We start from the raw sequence: 14164 nt of genomic DNA, 5'->3' as shown, positions 1-14164 counted from the left end.
ACAGCCCAGTAGGTAGAGAGGAAAGATTATATATTTTTTTCCAACTGACCAAGGGTATGTCTGGTCTATGGTCTTATGCTTATTATTTTCATTGAATGCACTATCAAATGCTGTATCTCTAAGTACTGGGGGCTGATGGGAGAAAAGAGGTGTCTTTTAAGCACTGTGGGAGGAGAGAGAGTAATGTCGCTTTCAAAACAACTGGGAACTCGGAAATCTCTGACAATTCAGAATTCCAACTCGGCCTCTTTCTAGAGCTCTGAATGTTTGACCTGAAGATCACTGACGTCGTATTTTTTGAATTCCCAGTTGTTTTGAATGCGGCATCTGTTTGTGACCTAGAATCAATAGCAAGGTTCTAGAGAATTTAATCTGTAAAGTGTTTTTTTTAGATCTCTGTTAGGCATCTGGAATAAGCGTAAAGCATTCCCGTTCTGGCGCGCCTCTCCAAACAGTGGATTGATTGATTGATTGATTATAGGCTTCCAAACGGAGTTGCGGAACAATTGAAAGCAACCGGTTTTAAGGTGGATCACTTATTTTTGTTGCCACGCTGATATTTCTTTCCTTTTTAAGGCTGGGGAAGTTCTTATTCTACTTGTAGAGGTCGTTTGCAGCAATTGGATGTGCATTTTGATAATAACGATCCCAAAAAGGAAAATATTTGGGTTAAAATAAATAAAATATCATACAAACTATCAAAAGAAATTACCTAAACAAAATCAACCTGCTTTTCTTTAAAAAACTCATTCTAATCAGGTCTCAACACAGGCGCAGAAGCCTCCTGTGAGGACGGGATCTGTCCTAGCGACAATAGTGCTTCTGCCGGGATGCCTTGGAGCCCCAAAAACTTCTCAGCTGCAGATATAATGATATTCTGCTTCTTGGACTTCTTAAACAATTTATTTTATTTTTTATTTCACCTTTATTTATCCAGGTAGGCTAGTTAAGAACAAGTTCTCATTTACAACTGCGACCTGGTCAAGATAAAGCAAAACAGTGCGACACATACAACAACACAGAGTTACACATGGAATAAACAAAACATAGTCAATAATATAGTAGAAAAAAAGAAAACAAAAAGTTGTGCTGTACAATTAATCACTGTGGCTATACAGTGCCTTCAGAAAGTATTCAGACCCCTTGACTTTTTCCACATTTTGTTACGTTACAGCTTTACTCTAAATATATGACATGTTTTTTCCCCTCATCAATCTACACACAATACCCCATAATGACATCACAATACCCCATAATGACATCACAATACCCCATAATGACATCACAATACCACATAATGACTTAACAATACCCCATAATGACATCACAATACCCCATAATGACATCACAATTCCCCATAATGTCAAAGCAAAAACAGGTTTTTAGAAATGTTTCTTTAATTTATAATAAAACATAAAAAAAGATATCACATTTACATAAGTATTCAGACCCTTTACTCAGTACTGAAGCATCTTTGCCAGCAATTACAGCCTCAAGTCTTCTTTGGTATGACGTTACAAGCTTGGCGCACCTGTATTTGGGGACTATCTCAAATTCTTCTCTGCAGATCCTCTCAAGCTCCATCAGGATGTATGGGGAACATCTCTCTCCAAAGATGTTTGATCGGGTTCAAGTCCGGGCTCTGGCAGGGCCACTCAAGGACATTAAGAGACTTGTCTCGAAGCCACTCCTGCGTTGTCTTGGCTGTGTGCTTAGGGTCGTTGTCCTGTTGGAAAGTGAACCTTCCCCCCCAGTCTGTGGTCCTGAGCACTACGGAGCAGGTTTTTATCAAGGATCTCTCTGTACTTTGCTCGGTTCATCTTTCCCTCGATCCTGACTAGTCTCCCAGTCCCTTCCAATGAACAACATCACCACAGCATGATGCTGCCACCACCATGCTTCACCAAATCACTGATTTGATTTGATTGGATTTTTTTTTTGGGGGGGGGGGGGATAGTGCCAGGTTTTCTCCAGACTTGACGCTTGACATTCAGGCCAAAGAATTCAATCTTGGTTTCATCAGAACAGATACTCTTGTTTCTCATTGTCTGAGAGTCTTTAGGTGCCTTTTGACAAACTCCAATTGGGCTGTCATGTGCCTTTTCCTGAGGAATGGCTTCCGTCTGTCCACTCTACTATAAAGGCCTGATTGATGGAGTGCTGCAGAGATGGTTGTCTTTCTGGAAGGTTCTCCCATCTCCACAGAGGAACTCTAGAGCTCTGTCAGAGTAACCATCAGGTTCTTGGTCACCTCCCTGACCAAGGCCCTTCTCCCCCGATTGCTAGGAAGAGTCTTGGTGGTTCCAAACTTCTTCCATTTAAGAATGATGGAGGCCACTGTGTTCTTGGGGACCTTCAATGCAGCAGAATGATGGAGGCCACTGTGTTCTTGGGGACCTTCAATGCAGCAGAATGATGGAGACCACTGTGTTCTTGGGGACCTTCAATGCAGCAGAATGATGGAGACCACTGTGTTCTTGGGGACCTTTAATGCAGCAGAATGATGGAGACCACTGTGTTCTTGGGGACCTTCAATGCAGCAGAAAGGTTTTGGTTCCCTTCCCCAGATCTGATCCTCGACACAATCCTGTCTCTGAGCTCTACGGACAATTCCTTTGACCTCGTGGTTTGGTTTTTGCTCTGACATGCAGTGTTAACTGTGGGACCTTATATAGACAGGTGTGTGTGCCTTTCCAAATCATTTCCAATCAATTTAATTTATCCCAGGTGAACTCCAATCAAGTTGTAGAAACATCTCAAGGATGATCAATGGAAACAGGATGCACCTGAGCTCAATTTTGAGTCTCATAGCAAACGGTTTGAATACTCATGTAAATATTGTATTTATTTTTAAATTTGCAAAAATGTCTAAAAACCTGTTTTCGCTTTGTCGTTATGGGGTATTGTGTATAGATTACTGAGGATTTTTATTGATTTAATCCATTTTCGAATAAGGCTGTGACGTAACAGAATGTGAAAAAAGTCAAGGGGTCTGAAAACTTTCCGAACACATTCCATGTGCCACAGAATGAATCCACCTTCTTCACATTGAGTGTATCCAGATGACCCGATTGACTTAAAACACTATCAACGGGTTGCCCTGCATCCACCTCCATATCTTCAACACTGCTGCCTCTTTCGACTCTCTTCACCACCTCCACATGGCAGATCAGCTGCACAGCCCTGATCCTTCACAGCCCTGATCCTTCACACCTCCTTCACCATAACAGGGCACTCAAGGAAGTCCAGAGTATGATCCCCATCACAGTTGCAACATTGTCCAATCACAGATGATTCTATTTCATACTTCCCTCCCTTTCTCTCCCTCTCCCTCTCTCTCTCTCCCTCTCTGTCTCCCTCTCCTTCCCTTTCTCTCACTCACTCACTCACTCTCTCAATTTTCAATTAAATTAAATTCAATTCAAGGGCTTTATTGGCATGGGAAACATGTGTTAACATTGCCAAAGCAAGTGAGGTAGATAATATATAAAGTGAAATAAACAATAAAAATCTCTCTCTCTCTCTCTCCCTCTCCCTCCCTTTCTCCTACTCCCTCCCTCTCTCCCTCTCCCTCCCTCTCTCTCTCCCCCTCCCTCCCTTTCTCCTACTCCCTCCTACTCTCTCTCTCCCTCTCTTTCTCCTACTCCCTCCCTCCCTCTCTCTCTCCCTCTCCCTCCCTTTCTCCTACTCCCTCCCTCCCTCCCTCTCTCTCACTCCCTCTCTCCCTCTCTCTCTGTCTCCCTCTCTCTCTCTCTCCCTCTCCCTCTCTCTCCCTCTCCCTCTCTCTCTCCCTCTCTCTCTCTCTCTCTCTCTCTCTCCCCCCCCTCTCTCTCGTACCTCAGGGGGACTCTTCTTTTGTGGTGATGACCAACTACATTATGACCAAAGGTCAGAAAATTGAAAAATGTTCTGAGGTAAGTCAACTCCTCTCAAAAGACTTTCTTCATTTCTTCATGTCCTTGCTTTTCCTAAAATTGGCACAGAGATCATGATTCAGGAGTGTACAAAAGAATTAGGAACACTTGCTCTTTCCGTGACATAAACTGGCCAGGCGAATCCAGGTGAAAGCTATGGTCCCTTATTGATGTCACCTGTTTGAGTGTGTCATGAACTGCAACGCTGCTGGGTTTTTCATGCTCAACAGTTTCCCGTGTGTATCAAGAATGGTCCATCACCCAAAGGGCATCCAGCCAACTTGACCCAACTCTGGGACGACATGGAGTCAACATGGTCCAGCATCCCCGTGGAACGCTTTCGATGCCTTGTAGAGTCCATGCCCGACGAATTGAGTCTGTTCTGAAGGGAAACGCGTCTGTAACTCAATATTAGGAAGGTGTTCCTAATGTTTTGTACACTTAGTCCTTGTGTACATAACTATATCAGTGGAGGCTGCTGAGGTGAGAGCGGCTCATAATAATGTCTGGAACGGAGACAATGGAATGGCATCAAACACCTGGAAACCATGGAAACCATGGAAACCATGTGTTTGATGTATTTAATACCATTCCAGTGATTCCGCTCCTGTCATTACAACAAGGCCGTTCCTCCCAATTAAGGTGCCACCAACCTCCTGTGATATATATATACAGTATACATATACAGTACATTAGGAAAGTATTCAGACCCATTTACTTTTTCCACATTTTGTTATGTTACAGCCTTGTTCTAAAATGGATTATATATTATTATTTTTTAAATATCTAAACAAGATACCCCATAATGACAAAGCAAAAAATGTTTATTTGACATTTTTGCAAATGTATTTAAAAAAAAAACACATAAGTATTCAGACCCTTTACTCAGTACTTTGCTGAAGCAACTTTGGCAGCGATTACAGCCTCGAGTCTTCTTGGGTATGACGCTACAAGCTTGGCACATCTGTATTTGGGGAGTTTCTCCCATTCTTCTCTGTAGATCCTCTCAAGCTCTGTCCGGTTGGATGGGGAGCATCGCTGCACAGCTATTTTCAGGTCTCTCCAGAGATGTTCGAATGGGTTCAAGTCCGGTCTCTGGCTGGGCCACTCAAGGACATTCAGAGACTTGTCCCGAAGCCACTCTGGGCTGTGTGCTTAGAGTCATTGTTTTGCTGGAAGCTGACCCTTCACCCCAGTCTGAGGTCCTGAGTGCTCTGGAGCAGGTTTATATCAAGGATCTCTCGGTACTTTGTTCCGTTCATCTTTCCCTCAATCCTGACTAGTCTCCCAGTCCCTGCTGCTGAAAAACACCCCCATATAATGATGCTGCCACCGTGATGCACAAGATGGCGTCAACAGACATGGCAGCTCTCCTTCTAGATCCTAAGCAATTTTGCAGTATTTCGTTTTTTTTGCGTGTTATTTCTTACACTATCAAATCAAATCAAATCAAATCAAATTTATTTATATAGCCCTTCGTACATCAGCTGATATCTCAAAGTGCTGTACAGAAACCCAGCCTAAAACCCCAAACAGCAAACAATGCAGGTGTAAAAGCACGGTGGCTAGGAAAAACTCCCTAGAAAGGCCAAAACCTAGGAAGAAACCTAGAGAGGAACCAGGCTATGTGGGGTGGCCAGTCCTCTTCTGGCTGTGCCGGGTAGAGATTATAACAGAACATGACCAAGATGTTAAAATGTTCATAAATGACCAGCATGGTCGAATAATAATAAGGCAGAACAGTTGAAACTGGAGCAGCAGCACAGTCAGGTGGACTGGGGACAGCAAGGAGTCATCATGTCAGGTAGTCCTGGGGCACGGTCCTAGGGCTCAGGTCCTCCGAGAGAGAGAGAAAGAAAGAGAGAATTAGAGAGAGCATATGTGGGGTGGCCAGTCCTCTTCTGGCTGTGCCGGGTGGAGATTATAACAGAACGTGGCCAAGATGTTCAAATGTTCATAAATGACCAGCATGGTTGAATAATAGTAAGGCAGAACAGTTGAAACTGGAGCAGCAGCATGGCCAGGTGGACTGGGGACAGCAAGGAGTCATCATGTCAGGTAGTCCTGGGACATGGTCCTAGGGCCCAGGCCAGTTGAAACTGGAGCAGCAGCATGGCCAGGTGGACTGGGGACAGCAAGGAGTCATCATGTCAGGTAGTCCTGGGGCATGGTCCTAGGGCTCAGGTCCTCCGAGAGAGAGAAAGAAAGAGAGAAGGAGAGAATTAGAGAACGCACACTTAGATTCACACAGGACACCGAATAGGACAGGAGAAGTACTCCAGATATAACAATATATATATATATCAGCCCAGAATGTTTATTGTGATATTACATACAGCCAGAAATAACTTTTGGACATCAGAGCGACGGTAACTCACCAGCATCACGGCCAGGAATACAACTTTCCTGAATTGGATCCTTTCTTCGTACCCCCCAGAGCAATTTAACGTATCCCAGAGGCTGCTCCAAGTTGCCGTCGGCGGAGAAGAGGTATTCGGAGTGAACTTCTAGTCCGACTCAGGAGGCGGGCGCAACATCCACCGCTTCTGATTATATTACTCCCCAATGTTTAGTCTCTGGACAATAAATTAGACGAGCTCAGGGCGAGGATCTCTTTCCAGAGAGACATCAGTGACTAACATACTCTGTTTCACTGAATCTTGGTTCTCTCGGGATATAGAAACATCTCAAGGATGATCAATGGAAACAGGATGCACCTGAGCTCAATTTTCGAGTCTCATAGCAAACGGTTTGAATACTTATGTAAATAAGGTATTTCTGTTTTTTTTTTTTTTATACATTTGCACACAAAACAAAAGGAGTATTGTGTGTAGATATTCAATACATTTTAGAATAAGGCTGTAACGTAACAAAATGTGGAAAAAGGGAAGGGGTCTGAATACTTTCCGAATGTACTGTACACTCACTCCAACTCATGTGTTTCAGCCCCCAAACTCGAAGAATCGATGCAGCTCTGACGCAGACTGTGAAGGGAGTTCAGAACGTACGGGAGATGGTAAAGTCCAGACGGCATGGCAGTGTGACAGCGTGGCACAGTCCCCTTCACTAAACTCAGTGTTTCTCAACCAGCGCCAGTCTACGGCAAATCACCGGCCGGTCCCTGAGATAGTTAACGGACACTAATGTCGTCAGTTCTACAGTGCTAGTTTGAATGTAAGTTGCCCCCGAGGAGGAAAAAACATAGCTTGTTGGCCCCTGGTATGAAAAAGGTTGAGAAACACTGTGACTAACTAACCCTCCTCACTACCCTCCGCATTGGCAAATCTAGCCATCCATTACTACCACTACCCTCCGCATTGGCACATCTAGCCATCCATTACTACCACTACCCTCCGCATTGGCACATCTAGCCATCCATTACTACCACTACCCCCTCCCTAACTGACTACTCACACTAGCCATCGTCTCTGTGACTACGTTATGAGGGATAAACAACGAGGGGCTGGGAGTTCTGTGGAAATAACGAGCCCTTCGTCGTCTATCCTTTACTTTCTTAAAGTTTTACTATATTGAGGAATCTCATTATACATATTTCTAGCCACCGGTGTCTCTGTACTGATAACTGAAATTAAATGTTATTTATCAGAAATTAAAACGGCACATGATTTCACTTGTCAGAGAGCAAAAAAAAACTAAATAATCTTTCAGGTGTTTTAAGTGTCCAGTTGCATCATCATTGAGCAGCAGGGTGGCGGCAGGTAGCCTAGTGGTTAGAGTGTAGGGGCGGCAGGTAGTCTAGTGGTTAGAGTGTAGAGGCGGCAGGGTAGCCTAGTGGTTAGAGTGTAGGGGCGGCAGGTAGTCTAGTGGTTAGAGTGTAGGGGCGGCAGGTAGTCTAGTGGTTAGAGTGTAGGGGCGGCAGGTAGCCTAGTGGTTAGAGTGTAGGGGCGGCAGGTAGTCTAGTGGTTAGAGTGTAGAGGCGGCAGGGTAGCCTAGTGGTTAGAGTGTAGAGGAGGCAGGGTAGCCTAGTGGTTAGAGTGTAGGGGGGCAGGGTAGCCTAGTGGTTAGAGTGTAGGGGCGGCAGGTAGTCTAGTGGTTAGAGTGTAGAGGCGGCAGGGTAGCCTAGTGGTTAGAGTGTAGGGGCGGCAGGTAGTCTAGTGGTTAGAGTGTAGAGGAGGCAGGGTAGCCTAGTGGTTAGAGTGTAGAGGAGGCAGGGTAGCCTAGTGGTTAGAGTGTAGGGGGGCAGGGTAGCCTAGTGGTTAGAGTGTAGGGGCGGCAGGTAGTCTAGTGGTTAGAGTGTAGAGGCGGCAGGGTAGCCTAGTGGTTAGAGTGTAGAGGAGGCAGGGTAGCCTAGTGGTTAGAGTGTAGGGGGGCAGGGTAGCCTAGTGGTTAGAGTGTAGGGCGGCAGGTAGTCTAGTGGTTAGAGTGTAGAGGCGGCAGGGTAGCCTAGTGGTTAGAGTGTAGAGGAGGCAGGGTAGCCTAGTGGTTAGAGTGTAGGGGGGCAGGGTAGCCTAGTGGTTAGAGTGTAGGGGCGGCAGGTGGTTAAATTTGCTTTGTCTGGGCGGACTAACATTCCATACTAGTGGTTAGAGCGTTGGACTAGTAACCGGAAGGTTGCAAGTTCAAACCCCCGAGCTGACAAGGTACAACTCTGTCGTTCTACCCCTGAACAGGCAGTTAACCCACTGTTCCTAGGCTGTCACTGGAAATACGATTTTGTTCTTAACTGATTTGCCTAGTTAAATAAAGGTAAAATAAAAACAATTGTTTTAGGATTAAGTTGGTTTATCGTTGGTTAACTTTCTCAGCGGTTCTTTGGTCAGTTTCAGTTCATCTGTACTTTGGGGCTTCTATGAGCTAAATGTACAATACACTAGTCACACAAAACAAAGCCACCAAGATAAACATTTTGACTAGTCAGGAATTTCCCTGCATTCAAGGAGAAAAAGTTTGCTTATTTTAGATCAACAACTTTCCATGTTCTTAGCAGCCAGGATCCAGGATGGTTGAGTGACTTGGATTATCATTATATTAAAGCATGCAAACAGACACAGTCAGAGACAGGCAGCCAGTCAGAGACAGGCAGCCAGACAGTCAGAGACAGGCAGCCAGACAGTCAGAGACACAAGCACACAGTCAGAGACATAGGCAGACAGTCAGAGACATAGGCAGACAGTCAGAGACATAGGCAGACAGTCAGAGACATAGGCAGACAGTCAGAGACAGGCAGCCAGACAGTCAGAGACATAGGCAGACAGTCAGAGACAGGCAGCCAGACAGTCAGAGACACAAGCACACAGTCAGAGACATAGGCAGACAGTCAGAGACAGGCAGCCAGACAGTCAGAGACAGGCAGACAGACAGGCAGGCAGTCAGAGACAGGCAGACAGACAGGCAGAGACAGGCAGGCAGACAGTCAGAGACAGGCAGACAGTCAGAGACAGGCAAACAGTCAGAGACAGGCAGTCAGAGACAGGCACGCAGTCAGAGACAGGCACACAGTCAGAGACAGGCAGACAGTCAGAGACAGGCAGATAAATTGTAGAGTAGTAGCAGTGGATCCAACAACAATTCTAAAGCCTATATAACGTGGCAGTTGAAAGGGTTGGTTGTGTATTTTGTCCTTATGTGACCCTGGGTTACAGCCAAGCCTCTTCAAGCTCTCAGAACCACATCAGCCCTTTCACTTTCAACATCTGCTGTTGGCAGATGATTTGGATCTGTTGACGCCACCACTGCCATGTTGACTTAGGGGGGCATCTATATATCCTTGTGTCCTTGAGAAGGATGTGCTGGTTAATGGTTAGACTGTGGTTGAAACTAGAGGCAAACAGAACAGAAGCTGTTAAAGCCCTCAGGGTGAACCGGTCTTATGATCATGTCCTGTAGGTTGGCTCACTTTACCGTGTCTGGAAATCTTTTTCACACTTCTCTGCCAATCCAGCTTGGGTCAGAGAGACAGGACCAAAAAGACAGGACCAAAAAGACAGGACCAAAAAGACAGGACAGGGAGAGACAGGACAGGGAGAGACAGGACAGGGAGAGACAGGACCAGGGAGAGACAGGACAGGGAGAGACAGGACAGGGAGAGACAGGACCAGGGAGAGACAGGACAGGGAGAGACAGGACAGGGAGAGACAGGACAGGGAGAGACAGGACCAGGGAGAGACAGGACAGGGAGAGACAGGACAGGGAGAGACAGGACCAGAAAGACAGGACCAGAGAGACAGGACAGGGAGAGACAGGACCAGGGAGGCAGGACCAGGGAGGCAGGACCAGGGAGGCGGGACCAGGGAGGCAGGACCAGAGAGGCAGGACCAGGGAGGCAGGACCAGAGAGACAGGACCAGAGAGGCAGGACCAGAGAGACAGGACCAGGGAGACAGGACCAGGGAGACAGGACCAGAGAGACAGGACCAAGGAGGCAGGACCAGAGAGACAGGACCAGGGAGGCAGGACCAGAGAGGCAGGACCAGAGACACAGGACCAGGGAGGCAGGACCAGAGAGACAGGACCAGAGAGACAGGACCAGGGAGGCAGGACCAGAGAGAGACAGGACCAGGGAGGCAGGACCAGGGAGGCAGGACCAGAGAGACAGGACAGGGAGAGACAGGACAGGGAGAGACAGGACAGGGAGAGACAGGACAGGGAGAAACAGGACAAGGAGAAACAGGACAGGGAGAGAGAGCACAGGGAGAGACAGGACAGGGAGAGACAGGACAAGGAGAAACAGGACAAGGAGAAACAGGACAGGGAGAGACAGGACCAGGGAGGCAGGACCAGGGAGGCAGGACCAGAGAGGCAGGACCAGAGAGACAGGACCAGGGAGGCAGGACCAGAGAGACAGGACCAGAGAGACAGGACCAGGGAGGCAGGACCAGAGAGAGACAGGACCAGGGAGGCAGGACCAGGGAGGCAGGACCAGAGAGACAGGACAGGGAGAGACAGGACAGGGAGAGACAGGACAGGGAGAGACAGGACAGGGAGAAACAGGACAAGGAGAAACAGGACAGGGAGAGACAGCACAGGGAGAGACAGGACCAGAGAGACAGGACAGGGAGAGACAGGACCAGGGAGGCAGGACCAGGGAGGCAGGACCAGAGAGACAGGACCAGAGAGGCAGGACCAGAGAGACAGGACCAGGGAGACAGGACCAGGGAGGCAGGACCAGAGAGACAGGACAGGGAGAGACAGGACCAGGGAGAGACAGGACAGGGAGAGACAGGACAGGGAGAGACAGGACCAGAAAGACAGGACCAGAGAGACAGGACAGGGAGAGACAGGACCAGGGAGGCAGGACCAGGGAGGCAGGACCAGGGAGGCAGGACCAGGGAGGCGGGACCAGGGAGGCAGGACCAGAGAGGCAGGACCAGGGAGGCAGGACCAGAGAGACAGGACCAGAGAGGCAGGACCAGAGAGACAGGACCAGGGAGACAGGACCAGGGAGACAGGACCAGAGAGACAGGACCAAGGAGGCAGGACCAGAGAGACAGGACCAGGGAGGCAGGACCAGAGAGGCAGGACCAGAGAGACAGGACCAGGGAGGCAAGACCAGAGAGACAGGACCAGAGAGACAGGACCAGGGAGGCAGGACCAGAGAGAGACAGGACCAGGGAGGCAGGACCAGGGAGGCAGGACCAGAGAGACAGGACAGGGAGAGACAGGACAGGGAGAGACAGGACCAGAGAGGCAGGACCAGAGAGACAGGACCAGGGAGGCAGGACCAGGGAGGCAGGACCAGAGAGACAGGACCAGAGAGACAGGACCAGGGAGGCAGGACCAGAGAGACAGGACCAGGGAGGCAGGACCAGAGAGAGACAGGACCAGGGAGGCAGGACCAGGGAGGCAGGACCAGAGAGACAGGACAGGGAGAGACAGGACAGGGAGAGACAGGACAGGGAGAGACAGGACAGGGAGAAACAGGACAAGGAGAAACAGGACAGGGAGAGACAGCACAGGGAGAGACAGGACCAGAGAGACAGGACAGGGAGAGACAGGACCAGGGAGGCAGGACCAGGGAGGCAGGACCAGAGAGACAGGACCAGAGAGGCAGGACCAGAGAGACAGGACCAGGGAGACAGGACCAGGGAGGCAGGACCAGAGAGACAGGACAGGGAGAGACAGGACCAGGGAGAGACAGGACAGGGAGAGACAGGACAGGGAGAGACAGGACCAGAAAGACAGGACCAGAGAGACAGGACAGGGAGAGACAGGACCAGGGAGGCAGGACCAGGGAGGCAGGACCAGAGAGGCAGGACCAGGGAGGCGGGACCAGGGAGGCAGGACCAGAGAGGCAGGACCAGGGAGGCAGGACCAGAGAGACAGGACCAGAGAGGCAGGACCAGAGAGACAGGACCAGGGAGACAGGACCAGGGAGACAGGACCAGAGAGACAGGACCAAGGAGGCAGGACCAGAGAGACAGGACCAGGGAGGCAGGACCAGAGAGGCAGGACCAGAGAGACAGGACCAGGGAGGCAAGACCAGAGAGACAGGACCAGAGAGACAGGACCAGGGAGGCAGGACCAGAGAGAGACAGGACCAGGGAGGCAGGACCAGGGAGGCAGGACCAGAGAGACAGGACAGGGAGAGACAGGACAGGGAGAGACAGGACCAGAGAGGCAGGACCAGAGAGACAGGACCAGGGAGGCAGGACCAGAGAGGCAGGACCAGGGAGGCAGGACCAGGGAGGCAGGACCAGAGAGACAGGACAGGGATAGACAGGACAGGGAGAGACAGGACCAGAGAGGCAGGACCAGAGAGACAGGACCACACACAGATAATAGCCATGCTTATCATGCAGAAAGAAATTATCCTTACAGTATAAAATCAGTGAGAGTTGAAAGAGACTCACTGAACCCATTTCCTTTGGTGTTCTGTAATGACACACATTTTAGTCAAGATTTTAAGACGTTTGGATGAGTGGATGATTGAAACCGCAATTCTATTTAAAGTGGAAGTCACTTCTTCGAGTTAAAAGACATCCTCATCTGTGGTACTGGTTGTCAAGATACTACGATAACTGATAACTGGCAACAAGGCAAACACAAAGCACACTAAACGCTTTGATTCTTTAAAAAACCCTGCTGTATGGAACATAGTGTGATATAACAGGAACATAGTGTGATATAACAGGAACATAGTGTGATATAACAGGAACATAGTGTGATATAACAGGAACATAGTGTGATTTAACAGGAACACAGTGTGATTTAACAGGAACATAGTGTGATATAACAGGAACATAGTGTGATATAACAGGAACATAGTGTGATTTAACAGGAACATAGTGTGATTTAACAGGAACATAGTGTGATATAACAGGAACATAGTGTGATATAACAGGAACATAGTGTGATTTAACAGGAACATAGTGTGATATAACAGGAACATAGTGTGATATAACAGGAACATAGTGTGATATAACAGGAACATAGTGTGATATAACAGGAACATAGTGTGATATAACAGGAACATAGTGTGATATAACAGGAACACAGTGTGATATAACCGGTTATAGAAACATGTGATTCTGGGTTACCACATCAGGCTGTTTGTTTCCCACATTAGGACTGTTTTCCTCAGGGAATTCAGTCAGCTTCATGTGTTGTGTCCTTGCCACGATACCTCTCGAGTGTCGCCTTACTGATATGGTGACAACCCTAATCTGTGGGCTCATAGTTGTTACTCCATGTTGGAAAAGCTATATCCCTCGTGTCTTTTCTCCGTGTCTTTGTCCCACTGCCCCACCCCACCCCCACCCCAAGGACATATGACGGGGAAGTGTTTGGTGAACACAACCAAGATGTGTGAGGTGCTAGCCTGGTGTCCTGTGGAAGATGACGGCAGTATCCCAGAGTATGTAAGATCAATCAAATTATGTTCAAACTTTACAGGTATAACATTTGAACTACTCATCAGAAGTGTTATGTACTGAATGGTACTGAACAACCTTTGGACTCCCCAAATTATTTGTAGGATGATGAAATGAAAACGGTCTCTACCAATTTCTTGTTATGACCTTTCTGTGTGTGTCTGTGTGTGTGTCTGTGTGTGTGTCTGTGTGTCTGTGTGTCTGTGTCTGTGTGTCTGTGTGTGTATGTGTGTGTGTCTGTGTGTGTCTGTGTGTCTGTGTGTGTGTCTGTGTATCTGTGTGTGTCTGTGTGTGTCTGTGTGTCTGTGTCAGTGTGTGTGTGTCTGTGTGTGTCTGTGTGTCTGTGTCTGTATGTGTGTCTGTGTGTGTCTGTATGTGTGTCTGTGTGTGTGTCTGTGTGTGTCTGTGTGTGTCTGTATGT

General features: G+C 48.1%; 1 protein-coding gene across 4 annotated transcripts in view; it reads left to right on the top strand.

Annotated features, from left to right (window-relative positions):
* The window catches only part of LOC115124693 (P2X purinoceptor 1-like), a 59476-nt gene that overhangs the window by 22250 nt on the left and 23062 nt on the right, over positions 1-14164 (top strand). For 2 of the 4 annotated variants that reach the window (XM_065023947.1, XM_065023949.1), the window contains exons 3-5: positions 3843-3914; positions 6861-6930; positions 13637-13727. In XM_065023947.1, coding sequence (XP_064880019.1) covers positions 3843-3914; positions 6861-6930; positions 13637-13727 — 233 coding nt within the window. The remainder of the gene's footprint in view (positions 1-3842; positions 3915-6860; positions 6931-13636; positions 13728-14164) is intronic. The other 2 variants (XM_065023948.1, XM_065023951.1) reach the window with 2 other exon arrangements.

The sequence above is a fragment of the Oncorhynchus nerka genome, linkage group LG10 (assembly GCF_034236695.1).
Source record: "Oncorhynchus nerka isolate Pitt River linkage group LG10, Oner_Uvic_2.0, whole genome shotgun sequence".
NCBI lineage: Eukaryota > Metazoa > Chordata > Actinopteri > Salmoniformes > Salmonidae > Oncorhynchus > Oncorhynchus nerka.
Note: the sequence above shows the minus strand (reverse complement) of the source record. Positions and strands in the feature narration are given on the sequence as shown.